Source organism: Sorex araneus, chromosome 3, assembly GCF_027595985.1.
Source record: "Sorex araneus isolate mSorAra2 chromosome 3, mSorAra2.pri, whole genome shotgun sequence".
NCBI lineage: Eukaryota > Metazoa > Chordata > Mammalia > Eulipotyphla > Soricidae > Sorex > Sorex araneus.
This window is the reverse complement of record NC_073304.1, coordinates 36,185,670-36,211,047: the sequence shown is the minus strand read 5'-3', so window position 1 is coordinate 36,211,047 and position 25,378 is coordinate 36,185,670. Positions and strand designations below refer to the sequence as shown.

At 38.7% G+C, this 25,378-nt stretch overlaps 1 protein-coding gene across 1 annotated transcript in view; it reads left to right on the top strand.

Moving 5' to 3' along the window:
- The window catches only part of SYNE2 (spectrin repeat containing nuclear envelope protein 2), a 300,041-nt gene that overhangs the window by 18,830 nt on the left and 255,833 nt on the right, over nucleotides 1–25,378 (top strand). Inside the window, exons 2-10 of the mRNA XM_055132548.1 lie at nucleotides 5,586–5,647; nucleotides 8,854–8,949; nucleotides 9,085–9,162; nucleotides 9,254–9,346; nucleotides 12,091–12,272; nucleotides 13,537–13,733; nucleotides 18,430–18,527; nucleotides 21,192–21,299; nucleotides 23,352–23,489. Of these exons, the coding sequence (XP_054988523.1) occupies nucleotides 5,586–5,647; nucleotides 8,854–8,949; nucleotides 9,085–9,162; nucleotides 9,254–9,346; nucleotides 12,091–12,272; nucleotides 13,537–13,733; nucleotides 18,430–18,527; nucleotides 21,192–21,299; nucleotides 23,352–23,489 (1,052 nt within the window). The remainder of the gene's footprint in view (nucleotides 1–5,585; nucleotides 5,648–8,853; nucleotides 8,950–9,084; nucleotides 9,163–9,253; nucleotides 9,347–12,090; nucleotides 12,273–13,536; nucleotides 13,734–18,429; nucleotides 18,528–21,191; nucleotides 21,300–23,351; nucleotides 23,490–25,378) is intronic.

The following is a 25,378-nucleotide window of genomic DNA, read 5'->3' as shown; positions in this document are numbered from 1 at the left end:
CTAGGGGTAATTGCTTTGAACTCTTACCACCCTCAAGGAATGCTGGAGTCAAAATTATGATGAATTTCTATAAAATTGGACCTTCCTCAAGTCTAGTAGCCATAGTAGTTTTAGAATGGATTTTATAATGAACTTAAGATCCCTCATCTTTAATTGAGTTTAATTTGATTCATTTTCATTTGTTCCCCTTTCCAACTAAGGACATGAATTGCCAGTTCAAAAAGGTAGATTGACTAAGAACAACTCAGGGATTAAATATACTTATATGCTAATATCACGCTCCCAAATCTTTGCCTTCTCTCTGTGCCTCATTTAACAAAATAAAACATTTTCTAAGACCAATCAGCATAATGAAATTCATGAATTTTTCTACACACACACACACACACACACACACACACACACACACACACCACACTTAATCTTGTTTTCCCTAAAACTTAGAATAGAGAACTTTTCTTTTTGTTTTTTCTTTTTTTAAAAAAAGTTTTTATTGAATCATTGTGAGATATTTACAAGCTTTCATGTTTGGGTTACAATCACACAATGATCAAACACCCATCCCTCCACCAGTGCACATTCCCCACCACCAATATCCCTGGTATACAACCCCTTTCACACCCTCCCCCTGCCTCCATGGCAGACAATATTCCCCATACTCTCTCTCTCTCTCTGCTTTTGGGCATTATGACTTGCAACACAGACACTGAGAGTTCATCATCTGTGGTCCATCTTTTGGCACGCATCTCCCATCCCAACTCCAGCCATCATTTTCTTAGTGATCCCTTCGAATAGAGAACTTCTCAGTCTTTTTCCTTTTCATTTGACAGACACTTACCTTTTCAAAGATTTTATTGCACATTGCTTTACTTTTTTTGGATCTTTAAACATCTGCTAATAAAAACACCCTATTTTATAACATACCATTTTGAGAAGAGTTTGATTATTTTATTAGAAAGTTACCTGTAAATTAAAAAATTTAAAACTAACAGTTAAAAAAATACCCACTCAAATACCTTTGATTCATGTGGCTCTCAGTGATTTCACCCCCAGTGGATGACCCTTTGAAAAGTACAATAGGCTACTGATCCTGTCATAAGGTAGCTCGTTCTTGTTCTGTGGAATTAATTCTGCTTTTCAGGGATAAGTATGAAGATGTGAGAAAAGTGCGCCAAGGGAGAAATGATATGGAACATAAGAAACCAGTTCATTGAGCTGCTACAAAGGCAATCCACTCCTGGGACATCTTTGTTTGCCTTTGGCAAAGAGTTCTTGTTGCATTTGAAGGGGTCTGATTTCCAGGATGAAGAGCTGGGCTCTAAATTTGGACAATGAGTTAGTTAGAAGCCATCAAGTTGCTTTCCTAAAATCCTTTCATGAGGATTTTATCTGTGCATTGTTTCCTTGGCTAACTGAGTACCCTTCAGATTGGTTCTCACTGCTCTTCTTAATCTTCTTTTTCTTTTACTTTGTCTCTATTAGATTTTAATCAAATTAGGGCAGGTAGAGCATAAGGCCTGACTGGAAAATTTTGAGATTATTTTCCATTTAACTGACAAACTGATATCGGTGTCAGTGGGATTCCTGTGTTTGACTGCAGATTCATTGCTCTAACATGAGAAAAGGAGTCAAGAGTCTTGAATTTGCTGTTTCTTGTCCCAGTCTAGGAAAGTTGCTAGTTCTCAGTTTCCTCAGTACTGAGGCTACTTTTGCCTAGTACCACATGAGCATTTAATGATACCTTTCAAGTGATGTAATGGTCTTACGTAGAATTTGAATTATTTGGATCTTACAGGTGGTATGTAAAACCCCATCATGGTTATTTATGGTGTCTCTTTCTTGTCTCTTCTGTAGGACTCCCCTAAAGTTATTACAGACTATCTTTTGGATTTGGGAGTATTCCTAATTAGTTTCTTTTTCATAGTTTATCACCTTGGGAGAAAAATTCCCTTTCATTCTTTAAGGGAAGAGAGGCTTCTATGTTAGGAATTGTTGCCTTATTGTTATAATAATGAATAAATTCCACAAATTTTTTACCTATGTCCTTGATTACTGTGCATTGTATGCTTGGACCATGGTCCTTGAATCATAAAAATGTGTTCTCTCAATCTGTTTTTTTTATTGCAGAACAGAATTTTCCCTTAATACATTATTTTGTAATTGTAGAGCTGTTTAAAATTTGCATTACTGTATACTGGTACGAGAGAAAGCGATGAAATATATATCAAGGACTCCAGATAATTTAATCTCTTGCGGGGGGAAGAGAGGGGAGGGCTGAGGTAGGGGGGAGGGTATGGACTTTGCAGTCAGGAATCAGAGGGTAAGACCCATGCAAAACAGGCACCTCTCAGACCTTAAATTTAGTAACATTTGAATTTATTTACTTGTCTTTTTATTGGAAAGCTAAAAAAAATTATTTAAAACATAGAAACACCCTAGCTGGGGAGGAAATTATTATAGAAATAAGTTTTTAATACTTTATGTCATAGGAAAAAATAGTGGTTCCTTGTAATTTTTTTGCTAAGTGAAATTAACATAAAATGAAATTACCCATTGAAAGTCTGAACTATGCAGTCAGTTCTATTCAACTAACAGTTAGTGACTGCCTTTGATCTATAAGTCACTGGGAAATAACTAATACAAACTGGTCGTACAGAAAAAAAATTTGGGGGGCACATCTGGCAGTTCTCAGGATTTATTCTTGATTCTGTGCTCAGGGATCTCTCCTGGTAGGATTTAGGGTACCATATGGTGTGCTGGGGATCAAATTCAGGTTGGCTATATGTGACACAAGTACCTTGCCAGTTGTACTACACTGTTCTGGTCCCTATAGGAAAAAAAATTATAAAAATGAAAGAAAATAGGGGGAAACCCAACAAGGTCAAGGTCATCTTGAATTTCTAATTAGTCACAATAGCACAGGAGTAGGGCGTTTGCCTTGCATGCAGCCCACCCAGGTTGGATTCCTCCATCCCTCTCAGAGAGCCCAGCAAGCTACCGAGAGTATCCCTTCCGAACGTCAGAGCCTGGCAAGCTCCCCGTGGTATATTCGATATGCCAAAAACAGTAACAACAAGTCTCACAATGGAGATGTTACTGGTACCTGTTCGAGCAAATCGATGAACAATGGGACAACAGTGCTACAGTGCTACAGTAAATGCCCAAGAATTCCATTTACTTGGAGTTTCTTCTGTTCCTCAACTATAACTATTATGAAATTCAAAAATTGGGAAAACTCAAATTTGTTGTGTATCAACAGTTTCAGTCTACAACTGAGTTGGATAGAGATAATAAGGGAAAATTAGAAGAATCAAAGGAAAATAATATGTTAAAAGGTAAAATACTGCCTCCCCCACCAGTTTTATTAAGAAGCAGGTTAGTCTTTTTAAAAGAATTCCTTATTATCTCTATGTCAATATTTTGACTCCTAGGATTGTTATAGTTGGGCCACAAAGAGGAATGAAATGAAAAGATAAGGGTTGTTATTCAGGGATTTGGATACATGAAATTGAGGTTATCAAGAGTTATCATTATGAGTATATCAAGGTCTGAGGTATGACGAAGACACCGAACGAGGACAGGGGTTAAGTTTCTTGGAGCTGAATTTAGGTAATGGAGAGCTAGGGAGATTGATGTTAGTCGAAAATCGCTCCAGAGGCTCATTAATCTGTTTATGGGACTTGCAGAGAACTAGGCAGGAGTTCTAGTTGGGAGATGATTAAGTAATGTGATTACAGAAAATGATTAAGTAATGTATATGACTGAACCAGTGGGAATAGTCTGATGGCATGAGAGTCAAAACTGGAACAATTTAATGACAAAGAGCAGAGAATGATTTGGAAGTAGAAATGAGGAGCAAGGAGCCACAGGTCCAAGATCTGTAAGAGAAAGAGACGCGTGTGCTGGAGAGGTCTGCAGTGTTCTCGGGGGATTCTGAGGGAAAAGCAGAGTGCTGGGCAGAGAACACAGGTGTCCAGTGGTGCAGAAAGGTCTCTTGCTGCTGGTATATTACAGGTCTCATCATCAATGTAAGGATTTTACTGGTTTTGGAGAAGTGGAGATGAGAAAAATTGAGAGATGTGAAAGGCCCGAGGGTGTGTGTGTGTGTGTGTGTGTGTGTGTGTGTGTGTGTGTGTGTGTGTGTGTGTGTGTGTGTAACACAGGCAAGGAAAAATGCATTGAGAGATGAGCTTTGGTGAATTCGGTTTAAGAGTAAGACAAACTCCCACGCCAGGAAGTGGGGAGCTCTGGATAAATGGAACCTCAGTCCTCATGTGCAGACGTACCCCTTGACCTCAGAGTTGGGGATGTCTGCTGAAGCTGAGGAAGGGGCAGAGCATGGTGTGGGTTTGGGACCCCACACTGTTGCCCTGGGGGAGGAAGGGAAGACTTATTCGGAATGTTCCATCCTTCCTTTGACTTTCACCTGGTCTTAAGAGTCACTTTAGGGGCTGGAGCGATAGCACAGCGGGTGAGGCGTTTGCCTTGCACGCGGCCAACCCAGGTTTGAATCCCAGCATCCCATATGGTCCCCTGAGCACCGCCAGGGGTGATTCCTGAGTGCAGAGCCAAGAGTAACCCCTGTGCATCGCTGGGTGTGACCTAAAAAGCAAAAAAAAAAAAAAAAAGAGTCACTTTAGCCTTCCCCATCTTGACTATGTGCCAGCACACATTGACTTCACTATTATTTATTTCTGAAGCAAAATTTTTTTATTGAAAATAATTTAAAGAAATGTGAGAGGGGATAAAGAGAGGATATGTGTGTTCAAGACAGAACAGGGTCTTCTCCACAGAGGGAAAACTAAGTCCATTCACTTTCAATGAATCATTAAAGTCTTACAGCAACTCGTCCTCGATCCCTCATGGTTCCTGCTTGTACCTTAGTTGTGAGGTACACATATGCTCAAGGGCACACAGCTATTCAGTTCAGAGGTACTTGCATTTTTGGGGGCGGGTCACACCCGGTGATGCACAGGGGTTACTCCTAGTTCTGCACTCAGGAATTACTCCTGGCGGGGCTCAAGGGACCATATGGGATGCTGGGAACTGAACCCGGGTTAGCCGCGTGCAAAGCAAATGCCCTCCCCGCTGTGCTGTCGCTCCAGCCACCAGAGGTGCAACTGAACCCAGGTCTTTCCAACTCTAATTGTAACTAAGTTGCTCTTAATTCAGGGGCAATATATTCTCCATGTTTGGTAGTTATGATAAATGTCAATTGAAGCTGCCATGATTTTATGAGTCTTTTTAAGGCTTTCAGACATTCTGGATTTGTACTTCAATGCTAACTTTGGCTTGAACAGCAGAACAGCAAGTCCTTGGGCTGGAACTTTTCTCTGTCTGCAGGTCCGGTAAAGGTCCTGTTAAGATCATGTAGGCATCAGGTAATTTTGTTAGTAGAAAGTGTGGGAAACATTGTCTCATGACCTAAACTTCAGTGTTAAAATAAATCAGTATGTTATTTCCAAATATCTTCTTGGGAAATATGCACGCACACTTAGTAGCAGACCTGAGGCGCTTTGATGCATTCCAAAGGCCTCTGAGGCCTCTGACTTTCTCTCTAACTGCTGTTATCCTTTATTTAACAGCTGAACAGGAAGACACGCAGAAGAAAACCTTCACCTGCTGGATAAACTCACAGTTGGCAAAGGTGAGGGGAAGTGAATGAACCTTTAAATATAATTTGTCCTCCCAAATGGGATTGGTAACTTGTAAAAGGTTGAAAGAGTGTGCTGAGGTTTCCTTTGATCTTGGCCTTGATTTTTTACCGTAAGAACAATTCACACAGACTAGAATAAACACAGATGCTTGTTAAGGATTTGTTTTGCCTGCTCACAGGGCCTCAAATAGTACATGATGTTAGGGATGTCCAAATACTTTATCCACTGACAGAGGACTGTGTGTCACAGCCCATTAGACCAACCCTACTTCACAGGAGAAAGATGTGGCAATTGGTACCAGATCATGGAAGCCATTGATCCTGCCTTTACCATATCACCCAAGGAGCTTCTAGGAATTTTTTCACCATCCCTAAAAGCATTGTAGGGCAAATTGCCTTTTATTTCTCTAACTGTGCACCAGGGTATGGCGTTTTGTCAGCTTAATAGGAAAATTAAAAACACGATGTGCCATTTTTATAGTGAATAGATGTCAAAATATTCTGCCCATAACTATAAATAGATCAGTTTTCCTATGACCTGTTGAAGATTATGTTGCACACCCCAGGCTACTTCTCTTCACTGAATCATTCCAGCTCCCTTCCCAGGGGACAGTATTGCCCTCTTGAGGAAAAAGGGATCTGCTCTGTGCTCAGTAAACATTTGGTGAATGTTGGGAGAGGATCCTTTGGTCAGTAATTGATCTAATTGTGTGTGTCCTGTATCTCCTGTGTAGCACTGCAAGTAGTACAGAGAAGTGGAATGGGTTTGGGTGCATAAAACTCAAACAAATGTGGGCTTTTTTTTTTTTTGAGTCATTCTCCCAAAGTGATCTTTTTCTTTTTTTTGGGGGGGGGAGTCGTACACACCCAGCATTGCACAGGGTTACTCCTGGCACTGCACTCAGGAATTACTCCTAGGCGGTGCTGGGGGACCATATGGGATGCTGGGAATTGAACCCAGGTCGGCCGCGTGCAAGGCAAACCCCCTACCCGCTGTGCTATCATTCCAGCCCCCAAATGATCTTGTTTTTGACATATTTATTATTCTTTCCCAATGCGGAAAGAAGGGAGCTTTGTTAAGACCATGAGAGATGGTCGCACTCTAAATTGTTGAAAGTGAAAACAACTCCTTCATCTAATGAAGCACTAATAATAAGAAAGCCGGGCAGGAGGTACAGAAGATGGCTCAAGATCATGAATTCAAAGCCTCGGCGCTACCCACAAGTTCGAAGGTGATGGTGACAGCCCTATTGGTAGGGATCATTACTGAGAAGGGTCAGGAAGATGGTTCAGTGGCTTTGGAAACATTCAAGGCAATTGTGAGGTCCTGGTAATATCTTGGTACCATCATATGTTGCCAGATGATCCTGACCATGCCAAGATTTGAGACCACAGTGAGGGGAAAAAGTAGTAAGGATTCCTGCATATCGAGCATTATGTGCTAGATACTGTCATAAGCTTTTTCATTGTCATGATTGTTTTTGACATTTAAATGATCATTTCCATGTAACGAACAAGGAAATTAAAGTGTTGAAGTTACGTGACTCGCTCAAGGCCACACAGCTTGTGACTGATAGTGCTAGCTTGTAAACCCAGGCACTCTGGGTCCAGAGATCACAATTAATATCCTGCCTCTCCACGATGCCTAGAATAACTGGACACTAAATGAACTTTTTCTTTTTATTATTATTATTTTTTAAGGTTAAAAAAATTTATTTTCCTATGGTTATTCACACTAATTAATTACATTCAGTATTTCAGCACCAATCCCACCACCATTACACTTTCCTACCACCATTATTTCGAATTTTCCCACCACCATCTGCCTGCCAGGGGCAGATGCTAGATAATTTTTTTCTATTGCTTATTATGAATACTTGAATGAACGTCTTCTTCTACCTGTTTATCCCAACACAATGCTTATATTTCTATAAAGGGTACATTTATGAAGAGATTACTCCAGAAATTTAATTGCTCCCTCAATCAGTTATTACTGCCTGACTCTGATTGTCTTTTATTGAGGGGGGGTACACACGGAGGGATGCTCAGGGCTTACTCTTGGCTCTATATTCAGGGATCACTCCTGGAGATCTCAGGGGACTGCAAAGGGTGCTGGTGATCAGATTCATGCAAGGCAAGCACCCTACCTGCTGTACTATTGCCCCTGACTCATTGTCTTTAAAAGCCATTTTTGTGCAGCTTCTAAACTCTTAGCGGAAGCTGAATGTTGTATTATCGGAAAATTGTTTTGAGATAAATTTACTTTTCTTGTTGCATTTTTTTATTTTTTATTTATTTTTTTTGCTTTTTGGGTCACACCCGGCAGTGCACAGAGGTTACTCCTGGCTCATGCACTTAGGAATTACTCCTGGTGGTGCTCAGGGGACCATATGGGATGCTGGGAATCGAACCCGGGTCGGCCGCATGCAAGGCAAACGCCTTACCCGCTGTGCTATTGCTCCAGCCCCACTTGTTGCATTTTTTGACCCTAATTTTTCTGTTCTTAATGCTTTAAAAATTGTATTTAAGCTCATTATGTTTTTATATGGAACTCTGTGTGCTCATTATCATTCTGTTAACTAAGAAGAAAATTATAAGCCCTTTAGGGATGACTCATCTGCCTTATAGCTGTAAAGGCAGTGAATATGATCCCCAGCACTGCAGCTGTGACCCTTTGTGATCCTTGGAGCCATAACAAAAAAAAAAAAATAAACAATCTCTACAATACCCCAATCAAATATGTGATCCCTGGTGAGCACCACAACCCAAACATGTACCAATGATTATAACAACAAGGAAAGGGAAGCAGGGAAACAAATGAGATGATTAGTACCAAATATTAATTTTTTAAAACATATATATGGATTATCTACATTTCTTTTTTATTTTATTGTGTATGGTTATTTTTTTGCATTTATAAAACACAAATGCATTTATATACTTTAAATAAATGTCATTCTCTTCTCATTGTTATTCCCATCATTGTGGTGAAGACCAAGGGTTGCACATATGTCTGATGTTGTGTCTTCATAATGTGTATTGGTGTGTGGCAGTAGGTGTTGAACCCGGGTCTCAGTCATACTTGTAGGCATGTACTTTACCACTGAGCCACATCCCCAGCTTGCCATTAATGGGATACTTAGAGGTATTGTGCTTTGGAGTCAAAGCTTGACGACTTTTCTTATGCCCCTTTGCAGCACACGCCTCCCTCAACGATATCAGACCTATTTGCAGACATTAAAAAGGGCCATGTCCTCTTGGATTTGCTGGAAGTGCTCTCAGGACAACAGTTGGTAAGCTTTCCAAGTGACAGTAAAAACCTACCGGTGACAAAATTTTGTTTGCAGTCTATTAGCTTTTTTGTTTTTTAACTTTTTAAAATTAAATCACCATGAATTTGAGTGATAACTTTTGCTTAAATTTTATAGCCTCGAGATAAAGGATTTAATCCATTCCAGAGTAGAATCAACATAGAACATGCCCTGACATTCCTGAAAAACCGATCTGTGAGTATAAACTTCACATGGAAATCAACCGGAGAGATGAATTTGTGAGATTTTTTTTGCCTTTTCACTCTCATTTCTTCTTCTTTTCCAGATCAAGCTAATAAATATTCATGTTGCTGATATTATAGAAGGAAACCCATCCATTATTCTTGGCTTAATTTGGACAATTATACTGCACTTTCATGTGAGTAATTTGAAGATATGAGCATTATTTCTGCTCTAATTACTGTAGTATGAAATAAGTGTGACACATTGCATGTGACATGGTGCTGGGTTCAATGCTTCTTGGAGATACAGGAGAACATTCTAGAAATAGTGATAGGTAGAAAGCATATTTTTGTTATTTGCCAGTTTTTTTTTTGTCCATTTAAAATGAAATGCTAAATTATCATGGAGTCCTGAATTATCCATGATAGCATCACGAGTCAATAGAACCTGCCATAGTTAATTTTTTCCTTGTTATTGTTTGTTTGTTTTGGCAAAGAGTGTAGGAAACTTCTGGAGTAAATTCTTGAAAACTTACCACTAAGCTTTGTTAAAGCTCCCTATTTTTGAGGGCCCTTGTCCAATCTAAATAATCCTGCAGTATCCAGTTTTGTACTGAGAGACCCAAAGATTTGTTCTGTTTTACAGATACATAGTATCCATAAATACCTTGATTTAGCATTTGTTCTAGAACATTAAAAAAGTAATAACAGTCCTGATCTATAATTGATAAATATTTAGTCATCAGACCTGAGATTCTGAATTTGTGTTTTCTGAGTGTACCTAAAAAAATGGCATGTTTTATATCTCATAATTGCTTTTAAAAGGACTTTAAGAATTATGTGGAAACAAATGCTTATTTAGAAAAAAAATCATGTAAAATTAAAAGATGTGAAACTAAACATTATATTGCTGTTATTTTGGTCTTGAGCCATGAAACATTATATTATTGCTATTTTGGTTTTGGGCCATGAAACATATCATTATTATTTTGGTTTTGGCCCACAATACTTGGGAGCTACTCCTGGCACATTGCTCAGAGGTCACTTCTGGCAGTGCTTGGGGGACAATGTGGTGCCATGGAACAAACCCAGTTCTCCCACATGCAGAACTTGAGCTCAATTCTTTGATCTAGCTCCCTGGACCATATATTATTTTTGAATACTTATATTTGTAATTATTATACAATAATGTGCATGACAATGATGGAGAAAACTAAATTTAGGATTGTGGTTTTTTTCCCTCTGGGAATTATAGGATAGGGAATGTGGAGGGAAAGATGGAAGTCTTCAACTGTATGTGTGTTTTATGTCTTTAAAGGAAGAGGAAACAGATGTGGTAAAATATTAAAATTTGATAATATACAGACATTATATTTTGTGTATATACTTCCTATGGTATTTGAAATATAACTAAAATTTCAGTATAGATAATAAAAATAATCTATAATCACTCTATTCCTAAATAATCACTTTAAATAATTTAGTATATGATTTTTATGATAGATGGTAGCAACAATATATGTTTATAAATATGTATGACACACATAGAGGAAAAAGGCATGAAAATCTTAATTATAAAGTTTGATACACTTAGGTAAATCAAGCATTGTCATGTAACCCCCCCCCACACACACATATACACAATAGAATATCTAAGACCCTATACTCTTCTCCCAGTTGCTTGAAGAAAATTACCTCTTTGGTTTAACATCTTGCACTCTTTATAGTCTATACTCTTGCACACTACATAGTTTTCATGTCAGACTAAATTTGATTAGTGTTTTATAAGTTTTTTATATTGCAACATATATTAGGGGCTATTCTTTTTCATTACAGTGTATGACTACACCATTGTATGTTTCCAGAACTTACCGTTGAGCTACTCATGAACATTTCTTTTACCATCAGCTTATTTACTATGAATAAAGCTTCTAGAAGCATTCTTGTGTATGCCTCTCAGTGCATATCTGAGCCCCTATTTTGGCAGGTCCTTATACCCCAGGTTGGGATTGCTGGTCATAAAGATGGGCCTGTGATCTTCAGCTTTACTAGGAGCACCAAACTGGTTTTCAAAGTTGTTATTGTGATGAATGCTGTTACCAGAGTCTGAGAGTTCCTTGACCAATGAAGGCATTTTTCGTTTAGTTGATGACATTGACTTTTCTTTCTGGTACTGGTCTCTCCATGTGTTTGACTATTATTTTTTCCGTACGTCTATTTATTATTTATTTATTTATTCTTAATTTTCAAAAAGTTGTTCATAATAATTGATTACATTCAATATTTCAACACCATTCCACCTTCCACCACCATTATTTTGAATTTTCCCACCACCACTCAAGCCTGCCCCACAGGCAGATTGTGGATAATTTTGTATTGCTTATTATAAATAGTATGAAATGTCACATCTTTATTTCTTTATGGTTTATAATTAAGAGTGCATTTTCTTTTTTTTTAAAGTTTAAAAAAATTTTTTATTGAATCACCGTGAGCTACAGTTACAAAACTTTCGTGTTTGAGCTTCAGTGATACAATGATTGAATACCCATTCGCCCACTTCCCCCCAACCCCCATCCCCGTCTCTATGGCAGATAATTTCCCTCTTAAAGAGTAAATTTTCATGGACTTATTCTCTCTGAAGACATTGTATAAGTCTAGCTCCGATTAGACTGATGGTTGTTGATCCCATCTCTATAACCACTTTAGGGGGAGGACTACAAGCTTGCCATGCCTGATTGAGGGCAAGAACTGATCCAAGACACTGAAAGCAAAGCAAGCTGGAATGCAGTGCCACATCATAAAAGCTTTTGTTCAGGGATTTGCCCACGCTCATTTTATGAATAAACTGTCTCTGTTATATGGAAACTTTAAAGTCTGATTTTGAATATTTCACCTCAAGTCTGATAGCATACTTGTATATGTGAACTTTTGTCTTCCTTAGATTCAAGAGCTTGCCCAGACTCTCTCTTGCGATTCCAATCAACCATTCCTAGACAGTGTCAGTGCTGTTGACTCATCTCCTACCTCAAGTCCTCCAGCGAAGAAATATGCCAGTGTCCAATCCAAGTGGCAGATGTCTGCAAAGAAGGCTCTGCTCTTGTGGGCTCAGAAGCAGTGTGGCACGTAAGGACATTCTGGTGGTAGCACAATTCAACATGCCTCTTCTCTGGGTCTGAAAAGCAGGCTCACTAACACCCTAACCCGTCTAAAACACTTCCCTCTTAATAAAAAGAAAAAGTTCACTGTCCTCCTCATCTCACAGTCAGTCTTCTGAACTTGAGGTTTGTGGCTCAGCCTGTCTTAGTTTTTAAGATCTGCCTTTCATCCCCATCCCCTTCTTTGGGTGGCCTATTACTAGCTGCAAATAGTCTGAGTATCCTTTTATTTAGGCACAATTCTCTTATCCCTTATGCACACAAAGGAGGATTTAGAGTAAAAATGTTTTAATACGTGTGTGCGCGTATTAAAGAGAGAGAAAGAGAGAGAGAGAGAGAGAGAGAGAGAGAGAGAGAGAGGAGAGAGAGAGATTGGAAATCAAACCCAGGGCCTTGCACATACTATATAAGTGCTCTGCCACTGAACTGCAGGACTGTGTCTTCATAGTCATTCCATGGGAGGTATTGCATGAATGTGTATTGAATGGATAAGTGAACAAATGAGGAAACAATACACCAAACTGTCTGAGCTGACTATGCTGACATGATAAGATTTTGGTCCCCATTGTTTAGAAACTCATAGCTCAAGAGAAAGAGAGTAGTATATATTCTTTATAAAAACTAGAGAAGGACTGGGGAGATAGCTCACATGATAAAGCACATCACATGCATGTGTGAGGCCTTGAATTTAATCACCAGCATTGCTTTGGCCTCTCAAGTAATGCCACGTGTGGCCCCCTGACCTCCAAACATGTCTTAGGCCAAACACCACCGGGATGGCCCTTATTAAAAAAATACAGGAGATGATGAAGAGAATTTCTTGTAATTAAAAGTTTTTTCTGATACCATGATTTGCAATATTGATAATGGCAGGGTTTCATCCATAAAATATTTCAAAGGAATATCAGCTCCTCCAGTGTTGTATGAGTGTCCCAGGCCTGGGGTGGGTCTGAAAATTTGCACTTCTTGCATCGTGCAACCCAGGTGGTGCTCTTGCTGTCAGGGCAGAAGCAACTTCAAGAATCAGTTTTCTGTGTGGTCTACTCTAAGCTTCCTCAAACTTGGCATCTTACTTTAATTTGACCACAAGATTAAAATAGAATACTTTCCTAGAATATTTTATATGGTGTCTTTGATCACTGAAATTTAATTACTGTTGATTATAATAGATGGAACAGATCTGATTTATTATATGTAATAGTATTTATCATGGTTTTGTCCTTTTGTGACAGGGACAAGTCTGTGAAAGTCACAGATTTTAAGTCAAGCTGGAGAAATGGGATAGCCTTCTTGGCTGTCATTCATGCCTTACGACCGGACCTAATTGACATGAAGAGTGTGGAGCATAGATCCAACAGAGACAATCTGCAAGAGGCCTTCAGAATTGCAGAACGAGAATTAAAAATCCCCAAATTGCTGGAACCAGAGGGTAAGCAAAGCTTTTTCATTTGAAAATAATGTGAAATTGATCTGAAAATAGTATCCATATGTAAACAAACGCAGAGTTATATGTTATGGTTTGGGAAGGTTCAACTTATAGAGTCTATATTGAATTTCATGGAATTAAGCATACTGACTGTTATGTCAACCTTAGAAACAGCAGGCATAAACCTACAGTTGAAAGTAAACAGTGTTTTTATTGAAATAATTTGAGCACTTGTATTAATCTTCTTCTTTTGTGTTTCAAATTGTCTTCTTGATTCTAAGAAATTATCTCTGAGTTGTTTCTCTCTTTTTGTCTCTTTCTGTCTCCCTCCCCACTCCTCCCCAAATAGAACTGTATCTATTTGGACCACAATTGATTTATCTGCTTTTTCCCTATATGGCTAGCTTAGCCTTGCCAAGTTGATTTTTTTTCTCTATCGGTTGTACTGTATTGTGAACAACAGCAGAATTGTACCTACTGGTTACATTCATGTGTATGACTGGAGCGTTAGCACAGCGGGTAGGGCGTTTGCCTTGCACATGGCAGACCCGGGTTTGATTCTTCCGTCCCTCTCGGAGAGCCTGGCAAGCTACCAAGAGTATCCTGTCTGCATGGCAGAGCCTGGCAAGCTACCCGTGGTATGCCAAAAACAGTAACAACAAGTCTCACAATGGAGACGTTACTGGTGCCCGCTTGAGCAAATAAATGAACAAGGGGAGGACAGTGCTATAGTACTGTTTTGGGGGCCACGTCCACTGGTGCATAGGGGCATTCCTGGCTTATTGCTTGGGGGTTACTTCCTGCAATTCTCAGGAGACCTTGCATTCTCAGAGACTGGATCCAGGCCTCTTGTTTGAAAAGCATATGCTTAGCCCATTGTGCCCGTCTCTCTGGTTCATCTATGGGTTACATTGAAAGAGGTAATTATCAAATTATAATTTAGTTTAGTTTCAGAAAATTAAGGTTAAAAGTAGTTTTATTCTTTTGGCAAAGCCTTTAACTTTGCATTGTGTTATTTTAAAACATGCTTGAAGTGTGTCTGAGTGTGTGTTTGTTTGTGTGTATAATTTAAAACCAGTAAGTTCATGAAAGATAAATAGAGGATTAGTGGAAATTATAGTTAATTATAAGGAACTGGCAATTTAAGAGACACAAATTCTAGTCTATGCTCTGTAAGGATATACTGGTTTATTAAAAAAAATTTTATTGAATATCCATGAGATAGGCCATTACAAAGCTGCTTATAATTGGGTTTCAGTCATAAAATTATCCAAAACTTGTCCCTCTGTCAGTGTATGTTTCCCACCACCAGTGTTCCCCCATTTCCCTCCTACCATCCCCCAACCTCCTGCCCCTTCCCTCCCCCTGCACCACTTGCCTGTATGGAAGGCACTTTTCATTCTGTCTCCTTTTGTGCATTGTGGTTTGCAATACAGGTACTTAGAGGTCATCATGTTTGTTCAGGGACCAGGACTTCTGGTAGTACAGGGAGGTGAGGGGAGATAGCCCGTTCTGACCGTTCTGACCCTGAGAAAGCCTGGAGATTTCAGTCACAAAACCTGCACGCCTGAATTTTCAGTGATTATATCTCCGTGAGGTCCATCCTGAGACAGTGGAGTCCTTCGGGGGGTGTGGCAGCGATTTTGGTTTGCTGAAGCAAGCAGCTGCCGGGGACTCTGCTTGGGCAGGCAGTAGGCTGACCCACCGTCATCTGATGTACCCTCATCTGTTCACCCTTGTGTGAGTCTGAGATTAACTGAGGCTTTTGATCTTTTTTTTTTTGCAGGTTTTTTTTTATTATTTTTTTTAAATTTATTTATTTTTAATTAGTGAATCACCGTGAGGGTACAGTTACAGATTTATACACTTTTGTGCTTATGTTTTCCTCATACAAAGTTCGGGAACCCATCCCTTCACCAGTGCCCATTCTCCACCACCAGTAAACCCAGCATCCCTCCCACCCTCCCCAATCCCATCTCCCCCCACCCCACCCTGCCACTGTGGCAGGGCATTCCCTTCTGTTCTCTCTCTCTAATTAGCTGTTGTGGTTTGCAATAAAGGTGTTGAGTGGCCACTGTGCTCAGTCTCTAGCCCGCTTTTGATCTGTTTTGAGATTTATTTATGGATCTCTGAAGCAAGGCCGATAAATGAGCTTGTGTAGCTGAGCTGCAGGTGGCTTGTAGGTGTGACTCCTACATACCTAACTTTTGGCCGTTTAATTTCTCAGGAAAGTTGGTCCCAAGTTGTTGGGGTCCGGCCAGAGGCACAATGGCAATTTTGAGGTATCAGGAAGCCTAAAAGTACTATCAGGTTGCTGATGCACTTGCCCTGCGGGTACAGGTTGATCTTCTGACAGCACTGGCACCCCCTTATTGGTTAATTTTTACTGATGGGCTTTCCAAAACTCTGTGTGAGTGTGTGTGTGTTTATATACACATATCTACTTTAAAATTAATTCATTAAAGGATAATCAAATATATGATGTTCTTTATTATTAATTCTGTAGAGACCCAAATTATTTCTGTTTATTATTGCCACTCATATCGGCAGAGCCTGGCAAGTTACCCGTGGTGTATTTGATATGCCAAAAACAGTAACAACAAGTCTCACAATGGAGACATTACTGGTGCCCAATCGAGCAAATCGATGATCTCAGCATGTTACGGTGATACAGTGAAACACTCATATATAGCTGAAGCTAACTTTTGGTTCTAGTTGTCAGACAAGTTTTGATATGAATGTTGGTAGACAGTTTTCATTAAGTTACTGTGTAAGTGCAATAGCCAAGAGTCATTTCAGAATTTTTTGTTCTCCAATTATGTAAATAACTTTTTTTTTAACTGGAGGAATATGGGAAGAATATTTCATTTTATTTAACTATTTTATCATTGTCTATTTTCTGTGCTATTTGCAATTTAATAGTTATAGACATAATATCTATTTTTAAATTATTTTTAAATTTTTAAAATTTTATTTTTATAAAGTTGTTCACAATAATTGACATTCACTATTTCAACACCAAGCCCACCATCATTACACCTTCCCATCATGATTATTTCGAATTTTCCCACCACCACCCGAGACTTTTTCACGGGCAGATGCTAAGTAATTTATTTTATGTTGCTTGATATGAATAGTATGAGATGTTTTGAATAGTATGAGATGCTCCTGGAATTCTCAGATTTTTAAATATTTGGGGTCCGGAGGCATCTCTATGGTGTGCTGTTCTCTTCCAGGATTCATTTCTGAATCTCTGAATCACGGTGGTTAATGTACTCCCAGAATGGCTCCCATGGCATGACTGCCTGGAAACCGGAAGGGTGGGGAATGGGAGGAGGAGCACATTTCTGACTCTGTGAAGCCTGGAGGTTTCAGCCACAAGTCCCACATACCTGGGTTTTTTCAGTGCATTCATTCTCATCATGGGGTCTCGGGACAGCCTGTGAAAGTTGGCCGTGAGCATGGTGGCAATTTGGTTCTGGAGGTTCGAGGCTGCCAGGGTTCATTTTGGGCAGTTGTAGGGACACATCTGCCCCACTTTGAGGTGCCCGGATGAAATCAGTCAGGTGTGGGGTGGGGAAACATCTCTGCAGCGTGCTGTTTTCGTTCAAAATTCATTTGTGAGTCTCCATAATATCTATTTTAAGACTAAGTTATGATTAGCAATTTCTTGACAATAAAACATCAAATCAAATGTTCATTTAGTGATTTTTAGGTGTAGCAAGTAATGTCTACGCATCTAGAATCTATTCAAGTGTCTGATTTCTATTGGTAATGAGTTAAAGGATTAAATTAAAGCCCAAGGAACAGGATTGATTCATTAAGATCATTGTAGACCCTGTGCTGTCCACAATTTAAATTATTTTAAATAAAAGCTATTAACCATCCATTGGTCTTCGTTAACAAAGATGTTATTTTTAAAATAATGTTAATTAGTTGTGTTTGAATAATACAGAGATATCCAAAAATATGTGTTCACTTTGTAACATACTGTAATCTCTGGTTGTTGCTGTTGTGATCCACTTGATTAATTATATACCTAAAGGAAATCTCTAAGATTTTTAATAGTATTTTTAAGTTTAATTTATCATTTTCCAAATTAATTTTACCATGGACTCTTTTAATGCAACACAGAGCTTGGACCATAGAAGACTCTTAATAAGTATCTTTGTTCCACAAATGAATGAATAAAATCTGTGGCTATCATGTTTAGATTTCCTATGTAGTATGTACTTTTGGAAATGCTTTGTTACACAGATACTGATACTAGTATTTCTGAAATGGAGTCCAACTGTTGCATGTTCTCAGTCTTGGGGAATTTTTGGCAAATGTCTCAAGCAAAAGGAAGGCTTAGTGTTTGTCTTTCTTCACTCTTTCTCTCTCTCATGCACACAATATGTATATATATATATACACACACACACATATATACACATATATACCACATATATATATCATGTGTGATTTTATTTTCTTATTAGGAAACTATACATATCCTTCTGGCAGGATTCAACCAGTTCTGTCTGACTGTAGAAACTCTTAAGCATCCACTGGTCTTAGAGAAAAAGCAGGTAGCCAGAGATTATATTATTGGTCTTCTAGTTTGATTCATTTAAGACTATTTTAGGCATATCCCAGTCATAAGTGTTATTCACAGTAACACAAGTGCAGCTAAATGATAATGTGGTGTGTTTTGCAGATGTGGATGTCGTTGATCCTGATGAAAAATCAATTATGACCTATGTGGCACAATTTCTACAATACTCAAAGGATGCATTTAGGACTGGTATGCCTCAGGTATGATTTTATAAATACAAATCAATTTCATTTTTATTGTACCCTGCCAATGGTTAAGTTGTTTAAATGAGTTTTAATGAAAAGTTTTAGTTTTAACTAAAAACTGTAATCAAATTCTCATACAGCGCTTCAGTGAACACTACTGTGAGTTAAAAAAACAGACATTCACCTTGAAAATCAGACTCCAATCATGACGTAAATTATTTTTGTTACTCAGAATGTTCCGTTTTGCCTCTTTCTAGTCTACTCCCTGTACCCTAAACAAATAGTATTCCAATTTCTTTCACTGTAGATTAACTTTTCTTATTCTTTTATTTTAGTCAGGTTAAATGTGGCAGCCACTAGCCTTTATTGAATTATCTAGAACAATTTTTTGATAAATACTACATAAGACAGATTAATTTTAGTAGCTTCTTTTTGGTGGGAGGGGTGCACACCCAGCAGTGCTTGAGGGCTACTCTTGGCTCTGGGCCAGGAAAGGTTATCACTTCTGGTGGTTGTCAGAAGACTCTGTGGTGCTGGGGATTGAATCGGGGCTTCCTGCTTGCATTCAATCATTTGAGCAATCTCTCTGACTCAGTTTTAGTGGGTTTTCAAAAAGTTTTAGAACATAACAATTTTGTTTGTCGTAATTTTTAATAGCTTTATTGAGATGCAACTCACATCCCATAAAACTCACCCTTTTAAATTTATGGTTATATGCTATTTTAGTATATTTTCTTGGTTCTGCAACCATTGCTACCTAATTTTAGCTTATTTCCAGTTTACTTGTTCTTAGATTCATAAACGTGGAATCATGTAATTTATGTAAAAAGAAGCATTGTGTCTCTCAATTATTAATCCTTCTTTGTTGAAATGCTTTTAAATCAACATCAAATTGCCATTTGATATTTCAGTTTTTCCCTTTGATTTTCAGTCAATTTCACAAAGTATTGTGAGTGGAAATTTCACAAATATCACTGAACTGAAAAGAAACACTTATTTTGCTTTCATAGAGATGACTATTGTGAATTTAATAAAATATATTTGAATGCTAGTTTAAAATTTACTTAAACCACCTCCTTAGTTTATCTGTGAACATATAGTTCTTAGTACATTTTATTTGTCAGTTTAGTCCTATGTTTCTCCAACTGAAAGGTCTGTAGCATGAAGACAGATTGTGGCTGGCTTTGGAAGAAACACTCAGCTAAGATTCAGGCTTGAAATGCACTTCACTTATTTCTAACCTGCTGAGGAGCTACTCTTTTCTAATTAATTTTTGTCTTTAAAAAGTAAAATTAAGGACTGGAGAGATAGCTCCAAGGGCTGAGCACATGTTTTGAATGTAGGAGGCCTTGGTTTGATCTCCAGTTACTATATGACCTCCTGAGCTCCACTGAAGTGACCCTCAAGCAAAGAGCCACAAATGTTCGTCAGACATAGCCATGTGTGGCCCCAAAATCAATGAACCAAACCAAAAAGTAAAATTAAAAAATTCACCTGTCGTGGCATTGGACATCCAAATAAAAAATGCCCTTGCCTTAATTGGAAGGATAAAAGCATATGTATAAATGAATAAATGGACAATGAAAATGAATTGTGTTTTCTTTATATACCAGCAATAAAATTGACTCCCAAATGTAGACAGACATACCCTCTAAGCAAAACAAATGAACCAACCAAGAAGTTTTTGCTCACTTTCATATGATATCATAGCCAAAACCTTTAGTAGTGTTTTTTTAAGGGTTATTAACTACTCACAATGGACTGAGGAGATTACTCAAGTGATAGATTACCTAGCATGTGTAAGGTCATGAACTTGATTGCTGGTACCTGGTACCCTGCAAGCCACCCTTATTCCCTGCACTTCTGGGTATTTTATGTTCTTTGAAGAAAATAGAAGCAAGGAGAAAGAGAGTGAGAATTACATAAAGTGAAGTGGAATAAAAGTAGCACACTCTGAGTTGGGATGTGTGAGGGATTCTAGAATGGAGTGTGCTCAGTATATTTTGTAAAGATACTTTTGATATGGGCCTGGAGCGATAGTGAAGCCGTTAGGGCCTTGAACAAGGCCAACCTGGGTTCGATTCCTCCGCCCCTCTTGGAGAGCCCGGCAAGCTACCAAGAGTATCTCGCCCACCTGGCAGAGCCTGGCAAGCTTCCCGTGGTGTATTCAATATGCCAAAAACAGTAACAACAAGTCTCAAAATGGAGCCGTTATTGGTGCCCGCTCGAGCAAATTGATGAGCAATGGGATGACAGTGACAGTGATAGTGACTTTTGATGTGAGTGTATTGGAGAAGTACATTGACCTGTTGAATTAACCCATATGTATATTTACTGGATAATGTTATTCTGAAATGCTAGTTATAAAAAATAATTTAAAATAATGCCTTCTAAAGTGAAATAGTGAAAAGAAATGGCGTAGACAACACACCACTAACCAGACAGGGCTGCTTGTTCTGTGTCACACTTTATTATGTTGAGATGCTAGTTTCAATCCACTTTAAAATTTAAAGACTTTAAAATTGAAGGACATTATTTGAACACACAACATTTCTTTTTAGCACATAGAGCCATTAGTGTAAAGTGATGACTTTACATCTAACGTTGTTCATTTACTGTGAAAAATCAAGTCTATTTAGGGTAGAGTTTTAAATGAGTATGTGTTTGTGTGTGTGTGAGTTACAGGAGAAAATGAAAGAAGCTATGGTCTGGTTGGCTCAGCAAGAGCAGAAACTACAAGACATGCTAAAGGATTCAGAAAACAAGACTTACTCTACAAAGTATGAGGTCAGTATGACTTTCTGCCATGGTTATTATAACCTACTCATAGGGATCCTTGGGAGAAATCTTCACACCTAATTCTATAAATATAAAATTAACTCCAGGTTGTTAGGGTTGAATTCTAGGATGGCTCCTCTCAAATTTTAAAGTGCCTGTGAATCACCCGGGAGTCTTGTTAGAACTTAGATTCTGAGTCAGGAGGTCTGGGGTGGGACCTGTGATGCTCCATTACCAGCTGGCTCCCAAGAGATACTGATGCTACTAGTCTTTGATGCACTTTGAGGAGCAGTTTTAGAGTGCTTACTGGCAAATTATGGTCTGTGAGCCACACCACATGTTTTTGTAGACGCAACTGTTGGGATAGAGCCATATCCACTAAGAATTATCCAGTACCGTCTCCACACTGTAACCACAGAGATGAATGTTGAGACCAACCATCTGGCTCACAGAGTTTTAGATAGGTGCTGTCTTTATGGCAGAGCCTTCCTAGCCCTGGTCTAGAGCAGAACCAGCTTTTCAGAGTGAATATTAAATGAAAGAGAAATCAGAAATGAGACCATCCTAGAATTATTGTGAAGTTCTCCCAGCAGAATGTCCTTGGGGAATAATGACTGCTGTTATTGTCACATATTGAAGGTTTGCTGTGCACTAGGCACTCTTATATTACAGTCTCTTGCTGGGTATGGTGTTGTTATTGCAGTTTCCCTGATTGATACAAGACTGAGGTGGATTAAGTGATTGATCTAAGGTTACTTGGCTACTGAAAAGAAGAGGTGGGATTTGAATAAGTCTAGCTTCAAAGCCCTAGTTTACTTTACTTCTTCATGCTTTTCTAGAATAGGCAGTTATTCCCGGTACTCTCTTGAAAGACAAGAACTAAAGTAAAAGTTGCGTAGTTCTGTTTCTGTGCAACTCTGCTTCCAGTCAGTCTCTCTTCCTTGACCTATTCCTGGACTTCATTTCCATCTTGGTTGATGGAGCTGGATAAGTCTAGATTTTCCAGCATTAACGTGCTGTGTGTCTTGAGAACTGTACCATCATTTTGGTTTGGAGTCATTGGAGAAGAAAGGGATGAGATGTGGGCTATCTTTTTTCAGCGGAACTACAGAGGCTTCTGTGCTCTTTCCTGTTAGCTTGGGGTAGAAGTGCTTTCCATTGATGAGATATTCAGGTCCACTGGAAGTACCTCGATCTCACAGAGGTCTCTGGTGTAGTAATATATCACAGATTCAGGTTTCTGAAATAAAAAGCTTCATGAAGTTATTTGAGAAAATTAAAATAGCTCTTTCTTTGGTTTTCTCTTAATTTAAAATGTTGTCAATAATTGTAATATTTTCAATGATATTTGTGGACTGTGCTGGTGAGATAGAACAGTGCATAGGGCACTTGCCTTGCATGCAGCCAACCAGGTTTGATCCCTGGTCCCTCAAGCACCTCCAGGAGTGATCCCTGAGCTCAGAGCTGGGAGTAAGCCCTGGGCATAGCTGGGGATAGCCCCAAAACAAAACAACCAAAACAGCAATGATATTTATAGGACTGATAACAAGCCAATATATCACACAAATAACAAACCAAAGGAAAAACTTAATTTATTAAATGTTTGAGGGCAGAGATGGTTTTCTAACATCTGTGTAAGAGGGCTTGGGATGCATTGGCTCAAGCTGAGTTAATCATGGCTGCTACAAACACCATTTATACATGAAGACTGCTGACAACTCATTCTCACTTCTGCTCATTTTCTGCTGTGAATGTGTAGTTGGGGAGGATTTGCAAACTTCCCCTTTCCATGTGGCTTTATGATTTATGCTTTAAATCTGGGAGACCTTGCCCTACCATTTAGTAGCAGAAATTCAGCAATAATGGCACTAGCTGTAACATTTGTCCCTTTGATGCCATTCAAACTAGCAGGGCACACTGAAGAAAGAAATTCAATTGTTATAAGGATTCTGAATTTGGGATTTTACCTTTAAGAAAAAATAATATGTGTAGTCTGAGTTATCAATAATTTTTAATAAACTGACTTAAACTTTTCAATCTTTAAAACTCTTCTAATTGCAGCATCTGCTATCCTTTTTGAATTCATTTGATGAAGGAAAAAAGCCCTTTTTATCCATTTTGTCAATAAAAACGAATCTGGATGCACTGAATGGAGATCAGTTACAGCTAAGAAAAGCCTGGGACAGACTCAACTCCAAGGTTATTGTATTATGTTAATTTTCATGGGGCAGCAGCTTTGACTCATTGGCTGGGACTTTGTTGTGTTTTTTTTTTTTTGGTGGGGGGGGCGCTGGTGGGCCATACAGACCCAGTGGTGCTTGGGTGCTACTCCCAGTTCTGTGCACAGGAGTTGCTCCTATTGAGACTGGGAACCCTGGGGTCCTGGGGATTGAATCTGGGTTAAGCCACCTGCAAGGTGAGTGCTTTATTCCATGTCCTATCCATCTGGCTGGATGAGGACCTTAGGCTAACAAAGGAAATTCTGTCAATGACAGGGTGGATGCTTCATCAGAAGGTTGGATAGTATTTTTGTATTTTACCCTATCTTATATACATAAAGGTTGATATTTAAAAAGGAATTAGAGAAATTGAAGGTTTATCCACACCTCAATTTTTTGTGTAGCATCAATTCTTGGTATATTATAGTAAGTTACCCATCTCTGGGCTGATCTGAACCCTCCTTTTATCTATGGACCAGTGTCAAGTGCCCCATAAGCTCAGAGGCTGTGGGGACAAACCCAGAGAAAATGTGTAATGTGTGTGTTTAAATATATCTGCATGATTTTGGTTCTTTCAGATTTATTGAGATTTGTGTTAAGGTGCAGGATATATTTATAGTAGTATAAATATAATTTGCATTTGTAAAGATCATATTTTCTATAGCCATTTGGTTTAGCATTCTATAACTATTAAAACAGAGTTGTTGGTGGTGTTCAGATTATCTTTGTCTTGTTCACATTTTGTCCACTTGTTATATAATTGCCCAAAAGGATATTAAAATCTACTAGCCTTCCTTTAATTCTGTCAAAGTCTCCTTCATGTGTTAAAGAATATTATTAGGAGTGTACTTTTGTGATTATTGTCTGCCTAATCCTTTGGTGTTTTCCCATTACGAAACATTTCTAAACATACTGTTTTTCTTATCATCGGTTTAATTGAATAGCCACAGACTGAAATTGGCATTTTTAGGCTTACTCTCTGGCATGTTTTTTTTTTTCTTCAGTGACATTCAATCATGCTTTTTTATTGCTATGTTTGTGTCACTTCTTGCAGGATGCCCTCCTGGCTGCATTGTTTGTACAATTTTTAAATTGTGGTGCTCATTGGGGGTGTCACCCTTTACTTGTGATACTCACAGACATCTGGTCTAGAAATTGCTCCCAGCACTAGGAGTCTCAGCGCAGAGCTGCTTGGATTACCCTCTAAGCATGCTGGGTATTGAATACACAGCCTCTTGCTTGTCATGCAGATGCTTTCACCACTCATCCACCACAGACTCAGACTTTTGTTTTTTCTTTTGGGGTCACATCTGGCAATGCACAGGGGTCACTCCTGGCTCTGCACTCAGGAATTACCCCTGGCGGTGCTCAGGGGACCATATGGGATGCTGGGAATCGAAACCGGGTCAGCCGCGTGCAAGGCAAACGCCCTACCTGCTGTGCTATTGCTCCAGCCCCTCATGGACCCAGATCTTGCTTCCTTATTCATTCAGAGTCTCTGACTTTTAATTAGAGTACCTGGCCTTCCTTTAATTCTATCAAAATCTCCTTCATATGTTCTAAAATATTGTTAGGAGTGTACTATCGTACATGTTCCATGTAATTATTGACATGGCTTAATTTAGTTATCCAATTTTACTTGGTTTCTGTTTATTCACCTTTTTAAAAAAGTCTCCATTTCTTTTTTTTAACTTTGCTTTAGACAATTCCATTTCAATATACCAACTTGTATTTTTGCAATTCTACATTAAAAAAATGTTTACAATCTACTTAAGCTTCACTGCTTTGAAATTACTCAGAAACTTCTTATAATGTAAAAATCTTGCAGATTGATTATATGCCATAGCTGTTTTACACATCAATAAAAAT